Here is a 9,655-nt window from a genome sequence, read left to right on the forward strand (position 1 = left end):
CTGGCGCTGAGGACCAAGTTACGCGGGGCCGCCCGGCGCGGCGCGGGGCGCTGAGGAGGCGGCGCGGCGGCCGCGTGAGGGCAGCGGGCACCGCCGCCTCCGCCTCCGCCAGCGCCGGCGAGCGCGCCGCTTCCGCCCGCCGCTGTCCTCAGTCTCCGCCGCGGCGGAAGCCGGAGCCGGACGCCGGTCCGCGTCCCCTCAGTCGCGGGGCCTCGCCGGGCCGGGCCGCCCCCTCCCGCGCGGGCGGGGAGCGCGCGGCCGCCTCCCCCTCCCCCTCCCCCTCTTTCTTCTCCTCCCTCGCCGCCGCCGCCGCCGCCGCCGCCTCAGCCTTCGCCTCCGCCGCCGCCGCCGCCCGCTCCCGCCCGCGCGCGGCGGGATGGACGATCAATCCAGGATGCTGCAGACTCTGGCCGGGGTGAACCTAGCCGGCCACTCGGTCCAGGGGGGCATGGCTCTGCCGCCTCCCCCTCACGGCCACGAAGGGGCGGACGGCGACGGCAGGAAGCAGGACATCGGCGACATCCTCCACCAGATCATGACCATCACCGACCAGAGCTTGGACGAGGCGCAAGCAAAGTTGGTGTCGTCTCATTAAGCATCTTTTGTGTGTGTACGGGAGCCGGGCTCGGGTCCCGGGTGGCTCCCTGGACCGGGGCCTCAGTCGCGGGCGGGAACTTTCTCCGCCGGCCCGGGCCTGCCGGGCACTCGCCGTGTCCCACACCGCGCGGGAAAGTTGCTCGCCGGGCTCGGGACAGCCTCGGTCCGTGCCTCGTCCGTGCCCTGCTGCCCGGCCCCCTCCTCGGATTTAAACCTCCCGCCCGGACTCGGTTGCACTCCGCGTCCCAGCCGTGCCCCGGGCCGTGCCGCAGAGAAGTGCAACTTTCTCCGCCGGCCCAGACTCCCGGCGTCCACTCCCCTCTGCCGCTCCGGGGTGACCGGCTGCTCCCCCGCAGGTCCCGGTGCGGAGCACCAAGTTCTCTAGGAGGGAGGGCCGCTTTGCAAACTTTGCGGAGCTGTCATCCGCCGATTAGCCGCCGGCGGCCGGCCTCCGCGCCCGCTCCCCCTGCGGAGCTCGGGCGTGGGGTTCTCCTCGGCGCCCGTCTGGTCCCTGGGGTCCCCGCCGCGGCCCCCGGAGCGGAGCCCCCCGCACGGGTCGCTTCTGCGTTCGCCGAGGCTGCTGACGGCCCTGCAGATGGGTCGCGCTGCTTTCGGGCTGGAGCTCTCTCCGCTAGAGCTTGCCTCCAATCGCGAACTAGTCAACTTGAGTTTTTGTTGACTTCCCGTGGTTCAAAAGAGCTTTCCCACACCGGGGTCTGGTTTTAAATCTTGGGTCTAACTTAGGAAGGCGCCATATTATTCCAATAGGTGATGCTAATACCTTTGTGTTTTGCTGTTTGTCTTTTAGGAAACATGCTCTGAACTGTCACAGAATGAAACCGGCGCTCTTCAGCGTCTTGTGTGAGATCAAAGAGAAAACAGGTAAGATGCTGCCCGCAGTGGGCCTGGAGACCCCCGAGGTGGGGTCAGATCTACTCCTTCGACTCTCCAGTTGAGAGCTGCTGCTTTTGGGCACCGCCATCTTTGATCATTCTCTGCTTCCCACCTCCTGATCTTGAGAAAAAACTGCAATAAATCTGGAGTCTATTTCTCAATTCTGCTTTGGTGCAAAGTGAAGTGTATGTGCGAATGGGGCTGGGTCGCAGTTCCTTAGGCGGTAGCCCCTGGCTGCAGTCAGGGAGGGGGCTCTAGCCATCTGCCTTCTCCTATCTCTTTTTGCCTTGTTTGTGTAGCAGTTTTTAAAAGGAGCGATGGGAAACTGCCAGGGACCAGGTGCCCGGGAGAGGCATCACCAGAACTTTGTTTGACTTGGGCAGCCTTAAGCTTTGGTTCTGCTGGTAGAAGACGCAGCTGAACAGACCGCAGTGGCAGGTCAGGTTTAGTGTTTTAGGTGGGGCGATTACTTTTAAGAATCCAGGAAGGAAAATGACTGTGCGTTGGCATATACAGTGTATCACACCTATTAGTATTTAGATTAAATTCTCTACCTTGCAACTGTTAGACTTGTAACTGAGTTTCAGTATATAAAGAAAAATGTCCACAGATGCAGACGAAACAATTTTGATGTTTAAGGCAGGAGTAGATGAGAAGATGATAGGTTTTGCAGATGTGCTAGAATGAAAATTGAAGATACATTATTAGGGAAATATTTGGTAGTTCATTTTAGTTTAACTTTCTTGTCAGACTTTTTCTATTGAAGGTATTTTTACTTTTGGCTTAATGATAAAGCTAACATAGAAGTAGGGATATAATTCACATGTTTTACTTTGTGTTTAGTTATCTTTCCTATATGACAAGCAACTCCCTTAATCAAGCTTTACCATTGATTGATTGATTGTATGTTTTGGGTGTATTGCTTTTTAAAGTTGCCCTTTTGTAAGTTAAGGAAAGAAGAAAAAGTCAAGTCCAGTATATTGCATTTTTCAACTGATGCTCTTTCAATGGTTAAATGTTTGACTGTCCTTAAGTTGACTTTATAAATAATTGCACACTGCCTGGAATTGTTAGGCTGGTAGTTGAGTTATACTCTGTTTAAACAGGTACTATTCATGTTCCTAAAAGTGATATGATGGCAGAAAAGATGATGGTTCTCTTAATGTATGTATGCTAAACCATGATTGCTAGTAAATACTGAAAACCTTATTTGCTTTTCATTCATGCCATGGATTTTTTTATGATAATTTTTTGGTGATACACTTTACATTCTGAAAACCACAGTTATTTTAAATTATTGACTTTATGTTGATTTTTTTAGCTACTTTTATCGTGCCTAGTGATTTAAGATGATAGATGTTTTTAATCTAACTATAAAGACACCCATCATTGAATCTTGAAGGCTTTCAATTTGAGAGAATAAAAGTATATAATTCTTAGTACATTATATTGCTTAATTTCTGAGGGTTTTCTTGCTATCAGGGCTACACTCCAGTTTGTGCTAACAGCTACGCACTGGCACTGGGGTATTGACTGTGTTGTGAATATTAAGATTGATTCAACTTTATGTGGCACTATATTGCTAAAGAGAGGGAATTGATACTCTTCTCTAGCAAGAACCCCTTCTTATGATTTGTACTTATTTATTTTTTGCCCCTTTAAAGTTTTGGCCTACCCATACAGAACCATACAGCGTTTCATGCTTGGACTCTTATCAGCAGGAGAAATTCAATTAAGAAGTGTTAGTCTTCTAGTTGCTTATTTGCACAGGACTTAGTTACACCGTTCTGAAAGGAAAGCGTAGTCAACGGCATGTCAAAGGTGAGTTAAGAAAAAGAAACAAGTCTTTTCAGAGTCTGTGATGATAGTCAGGGAGCTTTGGTAGCGCTGTTGCTATTTAAGAAGCAGGGGAGAGCAGACAAAAGAAATTTCTATGTTTTGAAAATTGTTTCTGGGGCTTTCAGTGATAACTTGTAAATTAGATCCTCTTTTTGTGCATTGGCCTGCGACCCAAGTTTGCAGGTTATCTCTTTTATAAAAAGCCAGCAGCCTACAGAGTGAAGGCGGCTGTCTGGGCTGAGGCACCCCCCTGCCAGCCTTTCTGAGCTGGAGAGGGATGGGATTTAAGTACTGAGTGATTGATGGGGGTGAAGCTCTCTTTCTCTGCTCCTTTCTCCCCTACCATCCACAGCTCTGCCTCATGCTCCCAAACCAGTTTTAGAAGGAGACAGGATTGCTAGACTCAGAGCCCTCAATTTGAAATAAAACAGCTGTGTAGACATTAGTGTTACCAAAGCAGAGAAAGCTGGGCAGCACATTCCAGGGCCTATCCCCCCATCTGCTTCTGCAGTCCTGCTTTAGAAACATTATGAACTTAGAGAGTAAGAGTTAGGGAATACACATATGCTACTTAATACTTTTTCTTTAAATCATCTTACTAATTTATTATCATAACATCTAAAGATTAATTACCTAGAGAAAGTTCATCTAGTCGTTTGTGAATATAAACCAGAAATATGTGATGACTGTTCTGCATAATGAATGGGAGGGGCCGACAAGTGGGGAACTAGAGGGGTGGGTAGGTGGGAACTGCCACTTCAGTGGAGAATTCGATTTTGGTTGTGTTTCTCTATTAAAATAAGACAAAATCATTTAAATTTTTTCATGTATTTGTAGAACTTCCAGTAGATTTTTGAGGTTTCTGATCAGGCCGTGAATACTGCCAGTTTTGATGCACACAGGGGACTTAGTTTGGAAAACATCTTATTTCTCCCATACCAAATATGAAGTCATTCTTTTCCCCTTATGACAGATAAATGGACAATCTGCCACAATTATATCATTTTTTTGTTCAGAGTTAAGGAAAGTATACTTTTACGATAAGATGATTGCTTTTTTAAAAAAATATATTTTATTGTAAAATTTATCCTGTAGTTATTTTAGGGTAGAAATATTTTTCATTGTTGAATTGTGACATTTATACATTTTAGAAGCAACTAAAAAGTTACAGGCTTTAAAATCAAGATACATATCTGTTTTAAACTATGTAAGCAAGAGAAATAGTAGTTGATGGGCTAGGATTTTCTTTAGGATGATGAAGTCATATGTTATCATCCATCGCTTATTAAATATCTCTAATACAGTGAGGCCTGCTCATCTTCATTCTTCTAGTGGTACATTTTCTTACCTATTTTTGACTTCCTTAATCTTGACTGTGAAGTGTTTCTTTTGTGGAACAATGTATCTTCAAAAACCTGCCTTTTTTACAAGACCGTTAATTATAGGGATTTAAATGAAGGAAACATTTTTTCCAAGAAAATATTTTTAATGTATACTAACCTAGCAATTTAGTATATAATCTGAAACATAGAATTGTAAAAAAAAAAAAAAAAAAGGGTATATTTTAAAAACCAGCATAACCTTTCCCTTTTATAATGCTAGGTTAAAATACACATTGTTGATAGCTACCAGCCAAACCCTGATTTATTGCCACACAAACCCTAAATAGCGTTCATTTACTAGTAATGTCTAATGGCAGACATGGTGGTTTGCCAGATTTGTAGGCTTTGTGAGGCTTATAAGCAGGACTGACTTGGGAAGATCATAAAACTTAATGAACTTCTCTACTGCAGGAGGTGTCCGCAGGGGAAGAGAAAGGCCTGCTTGGCTGGTTGGGCTGCTTGAAGGATTTTTTAATGTTTGAGAAGAAAATGACTATTAAAATGCTATACTTTTAAAATAATCCATCTTGAGAAAGTCATAAGAATTTTAGGTATCAGAACTAAGACAAGAATGTAGTTTGCACATGAGTTTTGTATCCATTTAGTGTATGATGGATTAAACCTTTTATCTTTATGGCTAAAAGTGTGAGTAGCTTTCAGAGGACAGGGCAGTACTCTTAGTTAACCCTTCCATTTAATTCTTACCTTACATTTTTAGTGTTTCATTTGCATCTTTTTCTGGCCTGTTCTTTTTTAAAACTTTCATATAGGAATTTGCTACATTTTTTTATTGTACAGTGCTGTGTTTTTCATTTAATTTTCAATGTATTAAAAAAATCAAATCAGTCATCAAGTAAACATTTAGCAAAGAAATAAGAAAATTTTTATCTTTGAGTCTCAATGGTTCTGTATTTACTGTATATTTTGTTGATTTTGCACTATATCCAGTAAAGTTAACATTTGCTCTAAAGTTTTGAAAACAAATGCTTTATTACACATATGTATAATGTTTCTGTTTCAATGAGACTATTTTCTAGCTTTTAAGAGCTTTTTATTATGGACAACAACTCTCTCTCTTACTATATATATATATATAAACAATAATATATATATGTAGAAAGAAGAAAATTTTGAACATTGTTCACCTTCAACAATGGCAACAATTGGCCAATTTTGTTTTCTCTATTACTCCTGCCCTCCTAGAATTTTTGTTGATTCAGATAGTAATAGGCCTTTAATAGTTCACATTTTATATCAATTTTAGATAGACATTATGGTTTGTTTACACTGGGAATATTGAATGATTGAACAGGAAAAATACAAAGTCAATGTATGTTAGAATTGTCATAAATTATATTGCTTTATCAATATATTTTTCTTAAAGCCATTTAAGAATATTTTGTCAATTTTTTTCTCTTTATAGATTTATATTGTTTGCTGGAGATTGTGTAGGAAGTTTTGAAGCCTATAAGAGAATGACATGTGTCTGACTTTTCCCCTCCCCTTTCATTCTTAAACAATAATACAATCTGTTGGTGGAAAACCTGGAAAAATTGTCATTGCCAAGCTGTTTTAGAACTGTCTGGTCTGAAGTATCACGCAGATAAACCTTTAAAATGGGATGATCTTTGCTAGCCTTTTTTTTCTTTTCAATAAAAATATATTGAAGCCTGTTGTCAATACTAACTTGATCTGTGCAAGTATTCTTTTTTGTGCCTTAGTTTTATTTTTTAGTGAGCTTCATTACAGATTTGTGTGGTTTTAATATTTTATTTAAGACTTTACCATGTCATTTTTATTAATTTACATAGCTTTATTCTAAATCAGAAGTATATTACTATACTGGTAATGGAGGCTCCAACTTGCTTCCAATACACACAAATCAACCCATTTTTTATAACATAAAACGACATTTTTTTTCATACTGGTGATTTTCCTTTAATTAATTTTGCTTATAGTTTTAGATTTTTAGTTTATAAATTTTATAATCCAAAGCAAGATTTTAGTTAATGTCTTATTTAGCTTATATGTATTTTGGTACTGTATACATGCTATAGGATGAAATTATATTTTATATAAAGTGGGTGTCTAAGAATTGAAACTAAATTTTCTGAACCACATAAGTCATCACTTTGTTTTATATGGATACCATATAGTATTTATTCAAAATAAATACTTGACACATCAGCACTAACATATCAAATTAAATAAGGATTTAGACTATTTTTCCCATATTCAGGTACATGTGAAGAATTTTTAGATCCATTTTATTTCAGTATTGACACTCTGAGAATAATGTTTTATTTGTTTTCTCAGCAGGCCTGTGCTTTAGCCATTTCTCAGAGTGATGAGCATAAGTGAGGCAGTAACTGACAAAGCTGCACGGCTCCCTCCCATGCTGACCTTTTCCAAGTACTTGCTCGACTTTTATGGGCCATTCCAGCCTGGAAGTGTGAGGAGACACTCATTTACATCACAGTGTATAGTATAGTGTAAATCAGTGACTTTTTTAGGTCTATTTACCACATTTTCTTTTCTTCTTTTTCTTCTCCTTCTCCTTCTTCTTCTTCTTTTCTTTTCTTTTTTTTTTTTTTTTTTTACAAACTTATTGATGTTAATGAAACAAACTGCTATTATAGCTAGGTGATAGTGCTATATTTAGCAAATAAATTAAAAAGTAATGCTTGAGGGAGCCACTGAGAAAGATAAGACATCTTTTATGCTTTCAGACATAGAACATATTAGAAAACAAATTTCAGTCTTAAAATCTTGATTTTAACAATGCTCTTTGTAAACAGACAGTTAGAATCCCTTATTACCTTTCTTATAGACATGACATAAACATAGGATGGCTATAGTTTTTAGTGTAAAGTGTGGCTTGCTTGTATTGTACACTGTATGAATAAAGTGTGATATCTAGCAAAGGAGTTAATTCGAATGAATGTGTTAAATTGAATATGCATAGCAATTTTTTTATTTACTCTACACGTAGTAACAATTACTACTGAAACAAAGTAATTATGGATAAACATACTTGTTTAAAGTTTTATATTTGTTTTCTTTCAGCTTAAGTGTTTTAAAAGTGATGAGCTGTTTTGAGTACTAGCCCTTTTTGTGTGATCATATTAATGAGTTTTTGGTATACAGTGTAGTCCTTTTAATGCTGATGATTTCTCCTGATGTTTAAACCATTATTTAGGAGATGCCAGCATATGTTAGTGCAAAATGATTTTGTTTTGTTTTGTTTTATGTGGTACATCAGTTTTGAAAGCATATTTCTTAGGCATCAGCATCCAGCAGGTGGCTTTTTACATTAAAAAATTCATAAATTTTAAAATCCCATAAAATTTTATTTCAAATTCAAATTAACTGATTGAGAATGTCAACATTTCCAGTGTCTCTATATTAACATTTATAATAGAACAAATGGTTGCATATAGGAATTATCTGCAGCATAATCTAAATTAAGATTCTAAACAGGCATTACAGATGCTGGTAACTTTGGCAATTATCATTTTGTTTGGTGAACAGTAGTAAAACAGTGTGCGGTAAAAGTGTTTAGAGAGAGAGGATAAATAAATTGAACAGTTTTGCAATGCAAAGTGGTTTGTGGTGTTTTTGAGGATTTCTTGGCTCTCTCTTAACTGCTATTGTGAGCCTGGAGCAGATTTCCCCATTGCTAATGCCCTAGAAGTATTAATTCACTTTGATATGCTAATTAGAGGGCATTATGCAAGAAATGAGATTAAGTGGCAGCATGAAGCCATTTGCCTGTCAGTAAATTGAGAGCTTTAGCATCAGGAGGAGCTTTGTTTTTTTTTTTTTTTTTTTTTTTTTTGGTATGTGTTTTGTTTTTTCTTTTTTTTTTTCTGCCCCCCCCTCCCAGTTTCTCTTGGTTTTGCATATAAATAAAATTGATTGAAAGCTCTAGAGAAGGCTCTGGAACATTGGGCTCCCTCTCCCACCATGATTAAATGTAATATAAAATTTTCCTTTTACATTCTGTGTGAAATTAAGAATTTGGTCATTGAATTTCTTTTTCCTGAAATGACTTTAGCAACATCACTAGTGAATTGTTATCACTTACTTATTTACCTTTTTGTAAGTGTAAACATTGTGTACCAGTGTCAGCACTAAACTGAATTTCACAAGAATGTCTACTTGGGAGAGAAGAAAGAAGCTGGTGAATGGGCTTCAAGAAACTATATTAAATGGACATTAAGATTTTGACTTGAATTCATGGGAGTTGAACCAATAAAATTAATTAGTGGTTAAACTGCCCTTTTCAACACAACCTGTGAAATTTATATTTTATTGTGTATTGACATGTAAGATTGCCGTATTTGATTTTCATGTTGAAAATGAAATTTCTTACTTCATTCTGCTTTTACTGATTTGTGGCTAAAGTCAGGCTTTTGATTTTTGCTTCATAAGGCTACTTTGTGATTTTTCTATTATTTTGTGAGAAAATGGATGAATGCTTAAAGGGATTGAGGAAGTGGAGGAACAGCATTCTCTGGGCTTAAGAAAAAGTTAAGATTTCTTCAGACATCTACCTGCGTAAAGTTTTGATGGAACTGCCAATGCTGTCTAACTACAAATCACTGGGTTGGTTAGATGGAGTGTTTGGGCGAGGAATTTGTACTGAGACTGGGTTCTAGTGTCTGAATTCCATCATGTCTAGACCCAAGAAGCCATAACTTTTCAGAGCCGTATGGATAGTTTAGTCACTACAGCTGCCATGTATGTACACGATGGGGGCTTCTGTCTCCTTGGGTCTGGGTGGGCATGTGATACCTGCTAATATTACTGGAAGTTAGGAATGTGCATACAGACGTGAAGATGAGAGCCTCTTGGGACAGAGTCCTGATGACAGTTCTGTGGGATGAGGACTTAGTAGATAACATATTAGCTACTTTATTTTTTCTATATGAAATACTGCT

At 39.6% G+C, this 9,655-nt stretch overlaps 1 protein-coding gene across 2 annotated transcripts in view; it reads left to right on the top strand.

Annotated features, from left to right (window-relative positions):
* Nucleotides 1–250: 250 nt before the first annotated feature.
* The window catches only part of Pbx3 (PBX homeobox 3), a 194,053-nt gene continuing 184,648 nt past the window's right edge, over nucleotides 251–9,655 (top strand). The window contains exons 1-2 of one of the 2 annotated variants that reach the window (XM_006988720.4): nucleotides 251–576; nucleotides 1,406–1,479. In XM_006988720.4, the coding sequence (XP_006988782.1) occupies nucleotides 377–576; nucleotides 1,406–1,479 (274 nt within the window). In that variant the 5' untranslated portion in view covers nucleotides 251–376. The remainder of the gene's footprint in view (nucleotides 577–1,405; nucleotides 1,480–9,655) is intronic. The other variant, XM_016007182.3, reaches the window with a different exon arrangement.

Source organism: Peromyscus maniculatus, chromosome 4 (genome assembly GCF_049852395.1).
Source record: "Peromyscus maniculatus bairdii isolate BWxNUB_F1_BW_parent chromosome 4, HU_Pman_BW_mat_3.1, whole genome shotgun sequence".
NCBI lineage: Eukaryota > Metazoa > Chordata > Mammalia > Rodentia > Cricetidae > Peromyscus > Peromyscus maniculatus.